The sequence below is a fragment of the Scyliorhinus torazame genome, chromosome 17 (genome assembly GCF_047496885.1).
Source record: "Scyliorhinus torazame isolate Kashiwa2021f chromosome 17, sScyTor2.1, whole genome shotgun sequence".
NCBI lineage: Eukaryota > Metazoa > Chordata > Chondrichthyes > Carcharhiniformes > Scyliorhinidae > Scyliorhinus > Scyliorhinus torazame.
In genome coordinates, this window is record NC_092723.1 from 129,881,571 (window position 1) to 129,901,272 (window position 19,702).

Genomic DNA, 19,702 nt, shown 5'->3' on the forward strand with positions numbered 1-19,702 from the left:
ACCTCAGCCCATACTACCTCAGTAGACGAGTCCTCATCAAACATCATTTCTGCCACCGTAATACTGTCCTTGACTAACAATGCCACACCTCCCCCTCTTTTACCACCTTCCCTGAGCTTAATAAATATCTAAACCCCGGAACCTACAACAACCATTCCTGTCCCTGCTCTATCCATGTCCCCGAAATGGCCACAATATCGAAGTCCCAGGTACCAACCCATGCTGCAAGTTCATCCACCTTATTCCAGATGCTCCTGGCGTTGAAGTAGACACATTTCAAACCACCTTCCTGCTTGGCGGTACACTCCTGCGACCTTGAAACCTTACTCATGACCTCACTACTCTCAACCTCCTGTACACTGGTGCTACAATTCAGGTTCCCATCCCCCTGCTGAATCCCATGAAAGAATAAAGAAAAAATATAATCCGGTCGTGGATATTCACTGCGTCATGTCTGCTTTTCCCTTGGAGGAGATTACCTTTTCTGCATCTGTCATGAGCAAGTTGCAGAAAATCTGAAAAAATTCTTACGCTGTTGCACTCTTCTACATTTGCACAAAATTTAGCAAATCAACATCATTAACAACTTGTGCCTTTAATGTAGTAAATCATCCAAGGCACTTCACAGGAGTTACATAAAACAAAATTTCACACTGATCTACATAAATAGATATTAGGGCAGGTGAACAAAAGCGTGGTCAAAGAGGTAGGTTTTAAACAGCATTGCAAAAGGCTTAGGAAGGGAATTCCCGGGTTTAGAGCCTGAAGACACAGCTGCCAATGGCAGTGTGATTATCATTGGGGGTCTGCAAGAGACCAGAATAGAAGCACAGCGATGTCAGAAGATTCTGGGACTGGAGGAGGTTATAGTTACAGGGATGGGGCAAGGCCATGGAAGGTTTTCAACACAAGGATGAGAATTTTAAAAATTAGTTGCGCATAACTGAGAGACAATGTAGGTCAGTCAGAAGAGTGGTAATGGATGAACTGGTCTTCGCACTAAGTTAGATACAGGCAGCTGAGTTTTGGAAATTTCACTCTAAATGAGATAAAACTGACTATACAATATCACCAGTGACGATGAAGCAAGAGCACCTGCAAAGTTGCCAAACAGCTGCATTGGGACAAAAATATTATCCAAAGACTTCTGAGGTCTCTTTTGCATTGCATGTAGGTTAGCACCAGCAAAAGGGTTTACTTATTGCAGAGTCTATTTAGTATCCAGAAAAAAAATCACACAGATGTTCAAAGGGACAGTTCAGCTATGACTGTAGGTTTGAGCCATAGTCCATTCCTGGCATTTAGCAGTGCCAACTTGGGTGCCATGCCTTCCTAAGCAGTTGGGTGGTGGGATATTTAGAGAGTTTTTTTTGAGAACACTAGGTGCAATCCCGAGTATCTTCTCCAGGTGTACCAATACAGGAGTCTGGGCAACCATCATCATGGGAGAAAGATTTTAGGGGAAAAAAGGTTAAATCTAGACAATAAAAGTAAAGTCCTTTCTGTTGACCTGTCGAGAACTGATTTGATTGTTAGGATATTGAAATAACAAAACAAAATGATAATTAGTGAATGAAGTGTATAGTTGCAACAGCAATGCGACAGTTATGCCTCAATGGCTGGGTACATATACAGTCTGTATATGCCATGAAGAAGTCCCAGAGTCTACTCTTGAAAGAGTTCAAATTATCATTAGTGTTATTTTTTTATAATATCAAGATTCTAGAGAATCAGCTCCAGTGAAAATGCTTTGAAGTTTTAAGGACATCAATAATAGTTTTTGATGTAACATTCTGTGACTGTTTCCCTCAAACTGTTTCGCTTTCAGCTTGTGCTGGGAAATAGTCAGGCTCCTGTCAATCATTCTGAAAAGCTGCCTGCTCAGTCTGCCTCATTGTAGCAAATAAAAGTGACTCATGTTTCTTTCTCACCAAACATCAATTTTTATAAAAATTTCCTTCCAAAAGTACAATGTTTAAACAGAACGTTAAGCAGCCAAGATACATTTCTTTACGGGTCCATGTTGCTGTTACTTTAAACAGAGAGAATACTTCTCTCCTGGTCTGCTTCACAGGCCCACACATTCACAAGACTTCATCAGTTCGTCCAAGGAATCTCACTGAAACACAATTGTTTCTGGTTGAAGACCACCACCTCTTTAGTATCTATTCAGTGCGGTGTGGTTCGGTGCATGAAGACAGTGTCTGGTGGTTTATCCATTTTAAAATCTGCACTGTAGAGTCCTGGATGTTGATAGTAATAATCAGAAAGGGTTATACTACCATCTCACTTTCGGATTTAACTTGCCAGGGTCCGATTCGAGCTGTATTGCTTACCCTGCAGTTTGTTGAAAAGGTACAACCCAGTTTTACTCTATGAACAGAAACTGGTGAACCTACCGGCGTGGGAGACCTGTTCACCAATGCTGCTGCTTTTCTTGACTTTTAATGTGCGGGCAGCTCGAGTAAAGTGGAACATTGAGAGGCATGTCTCCACCAATCCCGCCCAAATTAGTGGATTGTGGAAAAGAGAGAAAGAGAAGACAGAAATGCGAGAGAATGGAATTTGATCTTATACATCACCTTATTGTCCATCTCTATTGAGGCATAGACAGCGAGCGAAAGAAAAGGGGAAAGAGAAAAAGTGTGTGAGAAAATGAGAGAGAAGAAAAGGACATGATTTTAGATAGTGCATTTTTGTGCCTCTCAAAAATGTGGTAAAGGGCTTCACCTGATGAATTGAAGTGCAGTGATCACTTAAAATTCATGGCTTCAGCCACAATTCCCATTAGCTTTGATGAAATTTGTACTTGAAACTCCAATGAAAAGCCCCCCAGAGCAGCAATATCCTGGAGAGGTTGACACTTTCTTGATGACTTCTTGAGGGACGTACAAGAGGCCGAAGTGACTGTGTTGAAAGTACTTCCCCCACAATGCCTTTAATCATGTTTTTTCTCTCACCAAAGTCCACAGTCTCTTATACAGCTCAGTCGTTAAGTCGTGGCTTCCATGTGTAGAACCTTCATGGCCTCTGCAATTTGTGGGCTTGTGTCGAGCTGGCTGTACATCCCGACCAGAAAGGCTTTATGAAGGAGGACCCCTGCATGCTCTGTGAAGAGAATGTGATACAAGAGTGAACAACTGGCACAAGTCAAAGATACAAGGCCGCAAACATCCAAATCAAAGCAAATAAATTGTTCAAAAACCTGCATATATAAATAAGGAGTTCATGGTGGTTTGATAGGTAAATATACTGGTCACTACATTATAGATCAATAGACCTGGAAGATCACCAGGCTGCGCAGTTACTCAATCTCCACCCTGTGGTGAAGCAGAGCATTACAAATATTTCAGTTAAACTCAATACCCCAGGGCTAGTGATAGGTACTTCCGTTAGCACTTACAGTAGAGTGGACCTCTATGGGCATGGCTACAATGCTCTCTGTGAACAAGAGGATGGAAATGAACTAATGATATCCATCAGCACCTATATGAGAAAAGAAGGTAAAAACTGCACTGGAATTGTTCTTTTTGGGGGGGGGGGGGGGGGGGAGAGAGAGAGAGAGAGAGAGAGGCAGTTTAAAGATTTCTCACATAAAACTATGAGACTCAGCAGTTTTACCTTGGCAGAGCAGCGTATATTCCGGAAGGTTCTTTAGGGCTGTCTGCACCACATCGTAATTTCCACAGCCAAGACAGTACATGAAAGTTGAAAGAAAGTCGATGGCAGTGCTGCAAGAGGAAACCACATATATTTATCTGTGTGTTTATTTTGCAAAGAGGAAGAGACTTCAGCATAGCAAACAGTAAAGGGTGCGACCATGGGGCAAGGAACCTCATGATGCATTTGTGTTCTTTATATGGAAATGCATCCATCAACGCTCGCCACAGTTTGGGTTGAGATACAGTCAGGCCTGATGGTGTGTGAGCACCCGGTCCTGGCACAGCACAGAAAGAACAGGAGTACCTCAGGTTTCTAAGTATGTCTCAGCCTGTCCAAAGTAGTGCATGGGAAGAAGGACAGCCGGAAAACATTAACCTACCTTTGTTCTCATGTGAGATGGTAAACAGAGATGGCTTGTCCCTCCAGGTGGACATAAAAAAATACACGCCACAATTCTGAAGTACGAACATAGAACAGGAGGTGACCATTTTGCCCCTCGAGCCCTATTCTGCCATTCAATGTAATCACAGCTGATCTAGTCTAACTCCATATCCATTAATACCTTTGGTTCGCAGAAATCTGGCAGTACCAGGTTTAAATTTAACAATTGAACTGCCATTTCTGGATCAGCGTTCTAAACCTCTGTCACCGTTTGTATATAGAAGTATTTCCTTATGTCACTCCTGAAAGTTCTGGCTTTAACTTTCAGACCACATCTCCTAATCCCAGCCTCCCAAGCCAGCGGAAGGTTTCTGTCTCGCTACCATTTCTGTTCCCCATTAGCTTCAATCAAATCAGCCCTTACCTTTCTTAATTCCAGGGACTTAATTTTAATCCTGAAGCCCAAATAAGCAGAGGAGTTCTCCCTGTTGTCCTTGCAAAAATTTGACCCTCAACAAATATCACACAAAACAAGATAATTTGGTCATCATCTCATTGCTGAGTGTGGGAGCTTTCTGCGTACAAATTAATTGCTGTGTTTACTATTATAACAGGTTACACTTCAAAAAGTAATTAATTCATCGTAAAGTACTTTGGCATTGTGCCGGGTGATGTATCAATGTACGGCCATCTTCCGCTTTACCCTCCATCTCAAATTTACCGTGGATTGCTCTGGATATTCCTCATGGCCAAGACAAATGCTGCATTTCGAGACAGTTCCTCCGGGGAGCTCATCAGCCGCTGCAGATCATTCTGTGAAAAACAAGAAAGCTTTTCGTAAAGCAACAGCTTTCCACAGAGCGAGACCACCAGCTCCGAGCTTGGGCGATTGAATGTTTTGTGGCTGAGGTTGAGGACTATGATTTAGGACTCACCCTAAGGAGAACTTCCCTCCACCATACTCTACGTGTACATTCTAAAACCAATAAATAAATATTACGCCACAGTGAAAGCTTGGAAAATGCCCTGGCTGAGGGTTGCCCCCCTGTCTGAGTGCCTTTTAAACCTGGCTGGACTCTGCATTGTTGGGTCACTTCCAAGTGCTGTTAGCTCACCGACTTGGAGAAGGAGAGGGGGGATGCTGTGGTCTTACAGCAGCACCTTCACATCAGCTCAGGGTTTTACTAGCACCTTCTAATCGATAACGAATGGAAACAGCCGTGTATCAAACAAAAAAAAAACATGGTTTAGAAGGAGTAGGCTTTATGGCCCCTCTGCTGCTTAACAAGATCACAGTTGCTCTTGGTCCTCAAATCTTCTTTCCTATACTACCTCCATATTCCTCAATTCCCAGACATAGTCCAAAAATCTATCAAGCTTAGCCTTCAATGTCTTCAACAACTGAGCATTCATAGCTCACACAGGTAGATAATTCAAGAGCTTCAAAATCCTATTTTTCCTCATCTTAACCTGAGACTATGCCCTGATTCTGAACCCTGCAGCCGGGGGAAAGCAGTCTATCAGCATCTACACTGTCAAGCCCTCTCAGAATCTTGCATGTTTTGATGAGATCACCTCTCATCTTTCTAATTCTATTCAACTTGATCCCTCTTCACAAGGCAGCCCAAGAATTAGCCGAGTGAAACTTTGTTGCGCCCCTTCTGAGGCAGTATATTCTTTTTTTGGCAAGGAAACCAAAACTGTACACAGTACTCCAGGTATGGTCTCACCAAAATCCTACCCAAGTGCTGCGAGATTTCCTTGCTCTTTTACTCCAAGCTCCCCTTGTAATAAAAGCCGTCTTGCCATTTGTCTTCCTAATTACTTGATATACTGCCACGTTTGTACAAGGACACCCAAATAAATCCTTTAGAATAACATAATTTAACAGTTTTTCATCATTTAAAAGGTATTCTTCTTTTCTATTCTTCTAGTCAAAGTAAATACACCCCATTCACTACATCAGCCACCTTCTTGCCCACTGTCTTAACCCATCCTTCTTTCTACACTTTGTACCTTTACAGCCTGCGTTCCCAATAACTCCCAATTTCTCCTCATTTCAATCTGAAATGGCTGATTCTTCCTTCTTTATTGGTTTCCCAGTCAGTAGAAACATTTTCTTAGCATCTACTCTGACAAACCCCTTAGGAATTTTAAATCCTTCAATTAGATCACCCCATTGTTCTAAACTTCAGTGAGTAATGATCAAGTCTAATCGGAACTGGGATAGTCTAGTGAATCTTCATTACATTCTCTCTAGGCCAAGGGTGTCCTTCTTTAGTTAAAGGAACCAAATGCATTTGGTACTACAAATGCAGCCTCACCAATACTCACTATAACTGCATCTATAACTTGTTCTCATTTACTCTTTGTTTTTCTCTCCAAGGGCATTTGGCTGATTACTGGCATCTGTGATGTTGAGGACCTCAGGAGGAAGCAGAGATGGATCATCCTGTCAGCACTTCTGGCTGAAGATGGTTGCAAATGCTTCAGCCTTGTTTTCACACTGATGTGTTGGGCTCCCCCATCATTGAGGATGGGAATATTTATGGAGCCTCCTCTTCGTTTGCTGTTTAATTGTCTACCATTGGATGTAGCAATTATACACCATTGAATGTGGCAAGGCTATAGAGCTTAGATATGAGTTGCTGTTTGTGAGATTGCTTGGCTCTGCCTATTACACACTGCTTCGGCTGTTTGGCATACAAGTAGTCCTGTGTTGTAGCTTCACTTGGCCAACACCTAATTTTTAGGTATGCCTGGTGCTGCTCTCCTTAGGCATGCCTGCCTGAACTATTAATTGAACCAGGTTGATCACCCAGCTTGATGGTAATGGTAGATTTGGGGAATATGCCAGATCATGAGTTATAGGGGGAATGGGAGACAGCTTAGAGTCAGCCCTCCAATTTAAACCCCACCTGATTTTACTTGGTTAACATCAATAGAACATATAATTGAGGGCTCTAAATTGGGCATCCCACCCAAAACAACATCCTTGCTGGGTGTGTTGGGATAAAATCAGGGCTTTGACTGGCATTATTGTGATGTGCATCAATATCAGCAGGTCAGAGTTATAGTGCATCCTGTGACCCGACTGTCAGTACAGAACGCTGCCGGTGTACTTAAACACAAAATCCAGTCTACTACCCAAGCATTTTTTTGTTACTATTCGGCGTATGGATCGAAGCATTTATGGTCTCTATGGGTGGGGCCCAATGCTCAGTCAGCTTATAGCTAGAAAAAAATGGGAAGTGATACCAGCTTTTGTAACCACTGTCTGTAAATTGTAGAGTCACCAGGCTTAAGACATCACCGAGAGAGTGAGATAGAGAAAGAAAGGGAATAAGTCCCCGTTCCTCCAAGGGCAATAACACTGCCTCGTTTACATCACACCACTGCTGCCAATACAAATACATCAAACAGCTTCAATATTTACAACAGCTTTCTGTTGAAGGCTATGCACCGACAATTCACAGCTAGAGACATTATTAGCTGCAATCAAATCAGTCAGCTCCACTTGTTAGAACAGTGCAGAGCATTATACAGTTCTAGAGCTAATTAAATGCTGCAGGCAAAGTGTGGTTGAATCTTGTTTGCTTTGAGAGACAATTAGTTTATTTTCTACTTACAGTAAAGAAGGAGAGGACCTCCACTCGACGTTTTGACATCTCATCAATATCAGTCAGGACTTCCAGAATATCTGAGCAGGCAAACAGAGACATGTTATGGAATACATCAAACCGTGCAGTGTGCTTGCTGACCTATCTCGGCTCCTGGTCCTGCAATGTCACCATTTTAAAATTTGATCCTTGCTTCAAATCCTTTCATGGGCTCTACCCCTATCAAGCATTGGTTGTAACCCATTTCTTTTAGAATCATAGAATTTACAGTGCAGAAGGAGGCCATTCGGCCCATCGAGTCTGCACCGGCTCTTGGAAAGAGCACCCTACCCAAGGTCAAAACCTCCACCCTATCCCCATAACCCAGTAACCCCACCCAACACTAAGGGCAATCTTGGACACTAAGGGCAATTTAGCATGGCCAATCCACCTAACCTGCACATCTTTGGACTGTGGGAGGAAACCGGAGGACCCGGAGGAAACCCACGCACACACGGGGAGGATGTGCAGACTCCGCACAGACAGTGACCCAAGCCGGAATCGAACCTGGGACCCTGGAGCTGTGAAGCATTTGTGCTATCCACAATGCTACCGTGCTGCCCTTAAAGCTTTTGTCAAGCTTTTGGTCACTTTTCAGATTTTGTTTAATAATGCTTCTAAAAAGCACCTTGGGATGTTTTCCTACATAGGGTGCGATCTAATCAAATCAGAACAGAGTCCCAGAACGAATGCGTTTAGCGGGGTGTTTTCAGCCACGCTATCGACTAGGACTCTGGTTTGATTCCCTTTTGGCACCTAGATACTCGGCTTTGTCGATCTGCCAAGTGGTTGTCATGGGGTGTGGGTATGAGCAAAGGACCAGGATTGTTCCTGAAGTTGCAAATATGTCTCCTGCTCATCAGGCAGAGCCAGGCTGGCTGCAAACTACTGCACGTTGTCTGTATACTCTCCTCTACAGCAACAACTTGCATTATATAATGATGTTTCTGGGTGCGATTTACTGGCCGCGTTGCGCCCAAAATGCGGCGCATTTGGTAGATGCCAGGAGATCCCACTTCCAGGATCTACCCAGCTCGCCATCCTGTAAGCTCCGATGATAACACTATAATGAGAGCTAGGAAACAAGTCTTGGCTTCTTCGACTCCAGGTTTATTGGCAGGATTCTCCGTTTTGGGAACTAAGACCCACGAACACTGGAAAACGGGTGGGAATCACTCCGGACTTTTTCCTCGTAAGTCCGGGGTGATTCTCCGTTTTCCAGGGGGCTAGCAGGACCCCGGCGTGCGTCCCATAGCTCAGGTTGCCGGCGGGGCCCTGCTGTCCAGACTGCGTGGCCGCGCATGCGCACGGCGGCCGCAAGCGGGTCCATGCATACGTGCGGCGGCCCACCTCGGCGCGGGCGCCGCCGACATGGCGGAGACACACAGCAGGCCCACGCGGAGTAAGGTAGGTCCCCCCCAGATCACGGTGGCCCCCGATCGCGGGCCTGGCCGCCGCTGAGGCACCCTTTCCCGGAGTCAGATTCATAGATACACAGATAGATACATAGAAGATAGGAGGAGGAGGAGCCCTTTTGGCCCTTCAAGCCTGCTCCGGCATTCACCACGATCATGGCTGATCATCCAACTCAATAGCCTAATCCTGCTTTCTCCTTATAGCCTTTGATCCCATTCTCCCCAAGTGCTATATCCAGCTGCCTCTTAAGTATATTCAAAATAGAATTCCCCCCGCCCCACACCTGGACCGCCACCGCGGCTGCGTGTCCGAGCTCCCGCCAGGTGGTACCAGATTTAACTCACGCCAGCGGGAGTTCAGCAGGTCGACAGCGGAGAATCGCCGCGGGGGCCTGTTCCAACGGCTCCCGACCGGCGCTGCGTCAACCGCGCGCGAGAGACTGGCGGGTCCGCGGAAGCACCGTCGCACCGGATTTCCGGCGTGAACGGCTATTCTCCGCCCCCGCGCTGGCGCGATTCCAGCACGGAGTGTCGGAGAATCCCCCCCACTGTGTTCAATAATCACTTCTCTGCTTCGCCACAGTGCCACCTGTATCCCATATAATCAAACAATAAGTGTGGTATTTTAAACAAACAAAGCTCCAATTAAGCATTGGGGAACATTAGCTCTTTCCTAACGACTGACAGCACCCCCCCCACCAACATTCAAACTGGACATTTAGATTTAACGTACGACAGCTAGTGCTGTAAAAAAGGGGGCATGTCCTGAATCAGACATCGCTGACAACATTGAGGATAACGGCATCTTCCTGTCTTTTGCTGCTTCTCAATTGGGACCCACTCTCAGTTTGTTATCTGGCATGTTGAGTGCCGTTGGTGTGACCATTGACTTTTTGCTTCCAACACCACACACTTTACCCCATAGCAACCTTCCTCTGAGTTCCTGCTTTCAGGCACCCAAGAACAGCAATCATGGTGCCTGGCCCTTTAAATTACACTACTACAGGTTTCAACCTGTTGCCTCGTACCCCGTTCCTCATTTCTGGAGAATGCAGGCATTATCAGGGCCTGCTGTGCCCAATTTTGGTAGCCCACCGTCATGTCAGCTGTGCTTTTTAAAGTAAATTTAGAGTATCCAATTCAGTTTTTCCAATTGAGGGGCAATTTAGCATGGCCAATCCACCTATCCTGCACATCCTTGGGTTGTGGTGGCGAAACCCACGCAAACACTGGGAGAATGTGCAAGCACCACACGGACAGTGACCCAGAGCCAGGGTCGAACCTGGAACCTTGGCGCCATGAAGCAGCAGGGCTACCACTGCGCCACCGTGCTGCCCCTTGCTGTGCTTTTTTATATGTTAATTCAGTCACAGGCTGTGGACAGCTCTGGTAAGGCCAGCTTTTATTGCTCATCCTTAATTGTTGTTGAAGATGGTGGAGAGCCATGTTTATGGAACCACTGCATTCTGTCACAGTGGTTTTGATAAAATAGAGTGACTTGCTAGGCCATTTTGGAGTGCAGTTAAGAGCCAACCACTTTGCTGTGGGTCTGGAGGTTCAAATATAGGCCACACCGGCTAAGGACTGCAGGCATCCTCCCCTAAAGGACATTAGTGAACTAGATGGGTTGTCCGACAATCTGGGAGTTATGTGGTCATCATTTATGATGGTACCGTTTCATTCTGATTTATTTAATTAACGGAATTTAAATTCCCCAAACGACATGCAGGGACTTGAATCATCTCTGGAATTGGAGTACAGTAACACGGCCACCATGATACTGTACTGTCTGACATGTACATGGTCTGGCTGTCTGGCATCAGGGTAGCTTCATTTTCACATCAGAAGTGGCGCTACGTGAATTAATTTCTCGCCCAAAGAATCCTGTACGCAGAATCTGTTGTTCTGAATTTGGTCTTTTTTTTGGATCAAGTTCCTGTATTACAAAAGTACTTTGCCACATCCTGAAGTTGTGAAAGACACAATATAAATGCAGGTCTTTCCTTTTATGAATTTGAAAGGCACACTAGCATTGCCGTTTACATAGGAAGTAAAATATCACCATGTCCTTCTTTCCTTTCTCCCTCATGTATTTATCCAGATTCTACTCAAATCTACAGTTTGGTATGGGCTACATCACTGGTTGCTTTACCTTCAAGAGCGCGCCCCCTCGCAATCTTTTGGAGGTAAGGTGCCACTTCGGCTCTGGTCAGCGGTGTTATGGTGGAAAAACTGACCAGCGGAAGGGAGCCTGTTGCTTCTTCCTCTGCGATAGAGAGCGAGAGAGCGAAAGAGAGACAGAATTATTGCTTGAACATGTGATTAGGAACTGGAGAGGTCTCAAACACAAGCTCCTCACTCGAGGATGAAAGCCTCTGCTAGGCAGATCATCTCCGACTGAACAGACATTGCCTGCACCTGTAATTCTACATTTGGTGCCTGCACCCAGTCTCATTCCACCTGTGATGCATAGCCCGGACACACTATGTCAAAGATATCACAGGCAGCCCTGACTTCTGAACTAAGAAATTAAGCTCAAACTATTTCCAGGGTTCAAAAGGGAAACAAAAGGAGAAGAAACTGCCCCAACTCTCACTGCCCGGTTAAATTGGCTATGTAACAGTTGTTGCCAATCAAAGCAACCCATTGGGCACAAAGTGGGGAAGGAGAGATGTAACAAGGCAATGAGGTTCAGCAATTTCAATGAGTCAGCCATGGATCAGTGGGTCATACTCTTGCCTCTGAGTCAGATGGTTCGGAGTTCAAATTGCCATTCAGAGACTTAAGCACACAATCAAAACTGGCACTCCAATGCGGTACTGAGGGTGTGCTACACTGACAAAGATTCCAACTTTTGGGTGAAATATTAAACTGAGGCTTCACAAGTGGGTGTAAAAGATCCCATGCCACTATTTGTAGAGGATGAGGGAAATTTTCCCTTCTGTCCTGGCCAATAATATCGCTAAACCACTTCACTAAAACAAAAAGATTGCTGTTTATAGGAACTTGCTGTATGCAAATTGGCTGCCAAGTTTCCGATGTTGCAATAGTGGAACTACACTGGAATGACTATAAAACACTTTGGAATGGCCCAAAGTCACAAAATGCAAAATAAATTCAGGTATTTTGTTTTTCCTCCATTTGTTTTAAAGTCCTAGAGTACAACTTTAAAAAAAAATATATATATATTTATTAAAGTTTTTAAACACAATTTTTCTCCCTTACAAACAATAACCCCCCCCAGTAACAAAAAAAACCGAGAAATCGCGCAGAGCAAGATATATACATGGCAAAATGATAGATTTGCACAGCTTTGTACACTGGCCCTCACCCGTACGTGCCAGTTTCCTCAACCCTTCATGTTATCTCTTGCTCATCCACCCTCCCAGGCAGCCCCTTCCCCCCCCCTCCCAGGACGTCCCCCCCCCCCAAACCTAGAGTACAACTTGATAACATCTCTGTCGTGTTTTGGAAGCATACTTCACTAATACCTGGTATGGCAGACGTGGACTGGTTAACAGAAATGATTCCACAGCAAGTACAAGAAACCCTTCCCTCTTCCCATGACTCACTGCAAACCCCCACCAGTGGTTAATACACTTGATTTCCGGAAGAATATTGACCAGGAGACCAGCACTCACCCCCATCCTCATCCTCTGCATTCTCCTCAACGAGTCCGCCCCGAGTCGGCAGTGTTAATCCAGCCAGCAGGGACTTCAGCAGAGCCATCTCTGGATATTCCCGTGATAGGTAACTGTACGATGTTTCAAAAGAAAGAAATTTTTAAAAAAGAGACAAAGGGTGGGGTTTTCCACAGACGCGGCGGTGCAGGCCGCCCACCATTGGACCAGAAACTCCTGCCGTTGTCAATGGGGTTTCCTACTGAAGCACCCCCATGCTGCCAAGAAACCTGCAGTGGTGGTGCGCTGTCAGCGGGACGAACAGATCCCGCCGGTGTGAATGGCCAGAAAACCTTGGCCTTCGCCTTTGATTGGTGGGAGTGGCTGGTGGGGGAATGGAGACAGATTTCCTTCAAAGACTTGTTTATTTTGAAAGAAAGGTGCCTTCTTCCCTGTCCAAGGCCACCCAGTGAACTTGACAACTGAGTGCAGCTTCTCCCAGTCATTGCTGGACAGAGGCCAGTCACATTTTGGCCTACCTCCCCAGTGAGGCACAGCCCAGATCTATGAACTCACTGCGGATGATCATTGCTGCAGATTTGCTTTGCACCAATAGCAGGTAAGAGAACGGACAAATCCTGTGAATTTCTTGTTTCCTGTAGTAACCTTTGAAAGGTACTATAGAAATGCAAATATTTCTTTATAAGAGTGCCATAGCTTTGTTAACAAGGACCCAGCCAGTTTCTGACTAAATGGGAGTGATTATTTACCCAGTTTTTTAGGTCAGGAACATTGTGCTCCCAAGCTCGGCCTCAGAAAATCAGTGGCGGCAAATGTGGACAAGGTGCGGATGTGGTGGGAATGAGAAGGGGTAGAGTGGGTTAGGATGGAGGAAGAATCTTGTAAGGGATCTAGTTGAGGGCTATGGTGACGGCAGCGTTGCCAATGGCTCCAAGGAGATACTCAAGGAGCTGGTGGCGCAGTCCACAGTGAAGATATGGAATCAGTTGAGGAAGCATTTTAGGGTAGAAGGGATGTCGGTGTTAATGCCGCAGTGCGAGATTCATGGGTTTGAGCCGGGGGGGATGTATAGTGTATACAGGAGGTGGAGGGAAGTGGGGCTGGTCAAGGTGAGGGATTTGTATTTGGAGGAAGGGTTCAGTCTGGAGGAGCTAAGGGAGAGGGTAGAGCTGTCGAGGGAGAATGAGTTCAGGTACCTGCAGGTTAGGGACTTTGCGCGAAAGGTTTGGAGGGGGTTCCCTAGGTTGCCGGGATACACCCTGCTGGAATGACTGCTGCTCCCGGATGTGGAAGGGGACGGAAGAATTGGGGATATATACAAGTGGCTGGGGGAGCAGGGAGGCGAGCGGGTGGTGAAGATCAAAGAGAAATGGGAAGCAGAGTTGGGAGGGGAGATCAATTAGGGAGCATGGAGTGAGGAACTGCGTAGGGTAAATGACGAACCTGATACAGTTTAAGGTGGTACACAGGGTGCATATGACTCGGGCGAGAATGAGTGGGTTCTTTCAGGGGGTAGCAGATGAGTGTGAGAGGTGTGGGCGGGGGCCAGCGAATCATGCACACATGTTTTGGGGTTGCGAAAAATTGGGAAGATTCTGGGCGGGAGTGTTCGCAGTCTTAGCCAGGTGTGGAGGAGGAGGTGGACCGGGACCCTTTGGTGGCGCTATTTGGGGTTTCAGAGAAGCCGGAGCTCATGGAAGGAGGAAAGCCGATGCCTTGGCCTTCGCCTCTCTGATTGCATGGCGGCAAATTTTGCTGGAGTGGTGGTCGGCATCGCCACTGGGGGGGGGCAGCGGCTTGGTTGGGTGACCTGTCCGACTTCCTGCGATTAGAGAAGATTAAGTTTGAGTTAAGGGGTTCTTCAGGGGGGTTTGAGGAAAGGTGGGGAATGTTTGTGGCCATGTTTGAGGAACTGGAGGCGGGGGTGAAAAAGAGGAACTATACTGTATAGTTGATTGTAGGGAAGCATGTTTCCCGGGGTGTTTGTTCACTGTAACCTGTTTTGATACATGTTTGTAATAAAATACATTTAAAAAAATGAAAATCATTGACCCTTGATCATGAACATGCGCTGGTCATGAAAGCATTACTGCTGGCAGATCCTGATCTTGCCTGATTTACCCTTCGCTCATCATCATGCTGCAGTTATGAATCATAATCGGGGCAGCAACCTTACTTGAAAGACCTTGCACTCTGTCCCAGACTCAACTCCTCCTGTTGTGTCAGTTCACATCAACTTGCAACACATTGCATGCTACATGCTAGTATGTTGAAAACTCCAAGATGTGAAACAAAGACAAGCTTCACCATTGGATGCTGCCTTTGCAAGACGTTAATTGTTCAATTTTGGGGTTTCGTTGGGAAAAAAAATGATCAGAATTGGACTTCAATCTAACCAAACATTTTCACCCTGGACAACGTCCTGAGCAATGCTCTGCACCTATCCACTACTGGCTCAGTAACTCAGTGGTACAGTCAGTGAAGGGGTCATGAACTCTGATTCCTCAACCATCATTTTGAGGCTGGCTAACCAATGGCACTCTGCTCCAGGAACCTCCATCCCACAGGCCTTCAGTTCCAGTTCTTGGCTAGGTCTTCAGACCAGGTCAAGTTACATTCCTTGGTTCCCAATTCAGTCACTTTCCTGCTCAATTTGGCCAAATCTGAAGTTCCACCCCCAATCCCATTCGGTCAAACCTGAGCTCTGACTATTTCTGGATGTTGCTCTGCAGCTGCCTTTCATTCCCTATTCAAGCATCAACCAGCTTCCCTTTCCCTATTCCCATCCAAAATCAGACTCCGTCAAAGCATGTGGCCGGATCAAGGCTTGATGTTTGCATTATAGCCCATGTATTTCCCACACACAATGGAATGCAGCGAGAAAAGAACCTTGATTTAGCAATCATGCCAGACCTCCAGTTTTTGGGTGGGCTGTCCAGAAATTGTGGATAAATCGAAAGCCAACCCACGTGACTACCCAAGGATGGAATCTTTTTGGGATGGTTTCAGGAGGGGAGAAGTACTTTGGATTGACAACAACCATCATTAATGATGCATTCTTCTTTAATCTCCCCTTCCAACAATTCACCTTCAATATAGCAAAAGAAATACTCACTGGAGCACATCCGAATGTTTCTGAAGGAATGGGACAGCTGCTGCTGCATTGTAGGTTATAAACTTGTGAATAAAATGCACACATTTGTTGATGAAAGAAGCAATCAGTCTGGAGAACTTCCCGTAATTCTGTTCGAAAAAGTATTCAAAATTATCCATTGACAATCAGAGCAGTGATGCAGAGACTTAATACATTCTCCCCGACACGTACTGATGTTTGGCTCTCCTCTAATTACACACTCAAGCTAAGATGCCAGCCACTTTCCATTCAATTCTAAGCTGTGGTAGTATATGCTCACCGGCCATAAACTGGATATTAATGCAGCCTAGCCAGATTCCAATCTCAGTGTCCACCTATGCATTTTGTCAGAAGTTGCAGGATAACAATCAAAAACACAATCTCTTCTCCCTAAACCTGAGTGCAAAGGCCTGTTGAAGCAGACCGCATGTGCTTTGCTGACTGAGATCTGCAAATTCAGGGTAATGCAGAGCCTGAAGCTGTGGCCCTCAGTTGCTACTCAGTTGCCCATTGGGTAAATTGTATAGATCATCAACAAAGCCCTCAAACGAGGGTGCTCATCTCAAACGGCTGTACAAGTTCAAGGTTTAGATACTGATATTTTGAAATGGAAAGAACTCAGGATTAAACATAAAGTCATTCTTAAAATCTACCTCACCTGACTCGGTATCTCCCTAGATGGCTTGCTGTCAAATCTTATTTGATAGGACATTTTACTACATTAGAAGTGACAATAGAAGTAGCAGCGTGAGAAGTCAAAATTCCAACTTGTGCTAATCCTGTTTGCCATTTCAGCTCACCCCACCCTCCCCAGCAATAGAATTATTGGAAGCTACACCCTTGAAGTTAGAAGATTAGGAGTGATCAAATTGAGGTGTCGAAGACGATTAAAGGAGTTGATAAAGAGTAGAAATAAATATTTTTTAAATCAGGAGACACTTATACAGACTGCAAGTTTTTCTTTTAAAAAGAGTACCTAATTATTTTTTTCCAATTAAGAGATAATTTAGAGTGGCCAATCCACCTAACCTGCACATGGTTTTGGGTTGTGGGGGTGAAACCCACGCAGACATGGAGAGAATGTGGAAACTCTACATGGACAGTGATTATACAGATTATAAGTAATGGAAATTCAGAAATTCCTCTCCAAAAAGTTGATCAGCCCATTTAAAATTCAAAACATTAACTTCATAGATTTTTGTTTGGCAATTGTTAAGATACGGATTGGTCATGATTGAACTGAATTGCAGAACAAGCCTGGGGGACTGATTGGCCAACCTTAATCCTATGTCCCTATATTGGTGGGCTATTCGAAATGGGAGGCTACACTGTGAACTAAATCCCACCCTCACCTGAAGTCCATTAATAACCATTTTCCAGGCCAGTACACTCAGAAGCAGACTGACTGATCACCCAGGGAACTGAGGCCAAGCACTACATTCCACCTGCTACACCCGACTGTGGCCAGGCAACTTAGCACAGGGCAGATGGGGAAGGGTGAACCATGGATCGACCTAGGGCGGCACGGTAGCACAGTGGTTAGCACGGTTGCTTCACAGCTCCAGGCACCTGGGTTCGATTCTCGCCTTGGGCCACTGCCTGTGCAGAGTCTGCACATTCTCCCCCTGTCTGCATGGGTTTACTCCGGGTGCTCTGGTTTCCTCCCACAAGGCCCGAAAGATGTGTTTGTTAGGTGAATTGGACATTCTGAATTCTCCCTCAGTATCTGAACAGGTGCTGGAGTGTGGCGACGAGGGGATTTTCACAGTAGCTTCATTGCAGTGTTAATGTAAGCCTACTTTTGACACCAATAAAGATTATTATTTTTCTACACTGGGCAAATATATATATTTTTTATTTTCTAAAAATAAATTTAGAGTACCCAATTCATTTTTTCCAATTAAGGGGCAATTTAGAGTGTCCAATCCACCTACTCTGCATATCTTTGGGTTGTGGGGACAAAACCCATACAGACACGGGGAGAATGTGCAAACTCCACATGGACAGTGACCCAGTGCCGGAATCGAACCTAGGACCTCGGCGCTGTGAGGCAGCAGTGCTAACCACTGAGCCACCGTGCTGCCCTACACTGCGCAAATATATTAATCCAGCAGAATTCATGCAAAAACGCCAAACATCTATCTATTCCTGCAGTGGGACTACATTTTAACCAAACAACCTGTGAATGGACTCCCAATATTCCAGCCTGAGTCCCACTGACCTGCAGGAGCAGTATGAAGGAGAGAAGGCAATCCTGCATTGCCCCCTGGTGTTCACTCTGGAATAAATACGGTTGTAACAGCTCCATAATCCCCAGAATATGCAGGAAGAATGTTAAATGGTTCTGCTGACGGAACTCCTGGAAATTCAAGTGAACCCGTCCATGCAGCAGGGCAGCAATCATGGGCAAATGTCTAAAAAGTAAAACAAAATAGACACTAAATAATCACTTCTCAAGTCAAATACTCATGGATAAAGACCAAGCACATGAAAGTCAGCTAAAAGTCAAGTGCATTGGAACAGGAAGAGGCCATTTAGCTCCTGGAGCCCCTTCTCCCATTCAATTAGATCCTGGCTGATTTGCACCGTAAACCCATTTACCTGCCGTTGCTCCATGCCACTCAATGTCCTTACACAAACGAACGTCTATTGATCCAGTCAATGCAACACATTGGAAATGCCTGAATTGGCTGTTACGTCTTTTCATTTATTCCTGTTAAGCCACATTTTCATTGTTAAAAATAGATTACAATGAATAGGCTCCCATTACATAAGATTCCAACAGAAATGGGTGCTACAGTGGGTTTATGACCAATGTATTCAACCACAGAATGGTAGAAAACCAATTTTTATAAACAATTCCCATTTGGATAGTCGCGTTTGGTTTGAGGGGAGAGGAACAAATGGACCACTGGCAGAAGACTAGGACTACGATCCATCAGTCATTACCCTTGGAGTATTAACCCAGACAGCCCCTCCACTGGGAAAACTATCACTCACCCACTCAATAGAAGTTTCGAGAAGGAATGATTGCAGTGCTGCTGATAAAAGACAAAAACGGTTGCGAGAGTGGGAACCAGAGGCGAGAGAAGATGCTAATCAGAAGCAAACAACCCATGCATTAGAGCAATGTTGAAATTAAAATATTAGCCATCATAAGTATCCTTAAAAAGTGAAATATTAATACCTAAGCAATAAAACTGGATGTGCCACTGACAACTTTCTGCAGGCCATGTTGGCGTCAGCCATTCGATTCAATGACATCTTTGAGTCACTGGTGTCTGCGAGCAGCGTAAGCAATCGATGTACCAGTGCGTCCAGCTGGGAAAGAGGGAAAAAAAACACGCTTGTAAAAGCTGCTTACCCTAGACTGTTTCAGTATCCAGAAATCAACTCAAAGATAAAAGCTACTCAGATTCAGAAAACCAGTCAACCAAGAAGCAAAGAAACAACAAGAATATACATTTGAACATAAACTGGATGCAGGTCTATTAAGTGTTAGATAGCATTCGAATCCAGGTGATGTATGCACTAATTATTACAAATAATGGGCGAAATTCTCCCCCAACGGCGCGATGTCCGCCGACTGGCGCCAATCAGACGGGCATCGCGCCGGCCCAAAGGTGCGGAATGCTCCGCACCTTTGGCGGCCTAGCCCCAACATTGAGGGGCTAGGCCGATGCCGGAGGGATTTCCGCCCCGCCAGCTGGCGGAAATTGCGTTTGTTTCCCCGCCAGCTGGCGCGGAAATGCGGCGCATGCGCGGGAGCGTCAGCGGCCGCTGACATTTCCCGGTGCATGCCTGGGAGCG

The 19,702-nt window shown here is 45.4% G+C and overlaps 1 protein-coding gene across 1 annotated transcript in view; it reads right to left on the reverse strand.

Annotated features, from left to right (window-relative positions):
* Window positions 1-576: 576 nt before the first annotated feature.
* The window catches only part of ints1 (integrator complex subunit 1), a 169,976-nt gene continuing 150,850 nt past the window's right edge, over window positions 577-19,702 (reverse strand). The window contains exons 40-48 of the mRNA XM_072481022.1: window positions 19,080-19,213; window positions 18,114-18,306; window positions 15,875-16,002; window positions 12,760-12,872; window positions 11,271-11,384; window positions 7,674-7,744; window positions 4,766-4,857; window positions 3,622-3,731; window positions 577-3,108 (exon numbers count right to left, since the gene is read on the reverse strand). Of these exons, the coding sequence (XP_072337123.1) occupies window positions 2,993-3,108; window positions 3,622-3,731; window positions 4,766-4,857; window positions 7,674-7,744; window positions 11,271-11,384; window positions 12,760-12,872; window positions 15,875-16,002; window positions 18,114-18,306; window positions 19,080-19,213 (1,071 nt within the window). The 3' untranslated portion in view covers window positions 577-2,992. The remainder of the gene's footprint in view (window positions 3,109-3,621; window positions 3,732-4,765; window positions 4,858-7,673; window positions 7,745-11,270; window positions 11,385-12,759; window positions 12,873-15,874; window positions 16,003-18,113; window positions 18,307-19,079; window positions 19,214-19,702) is intronic.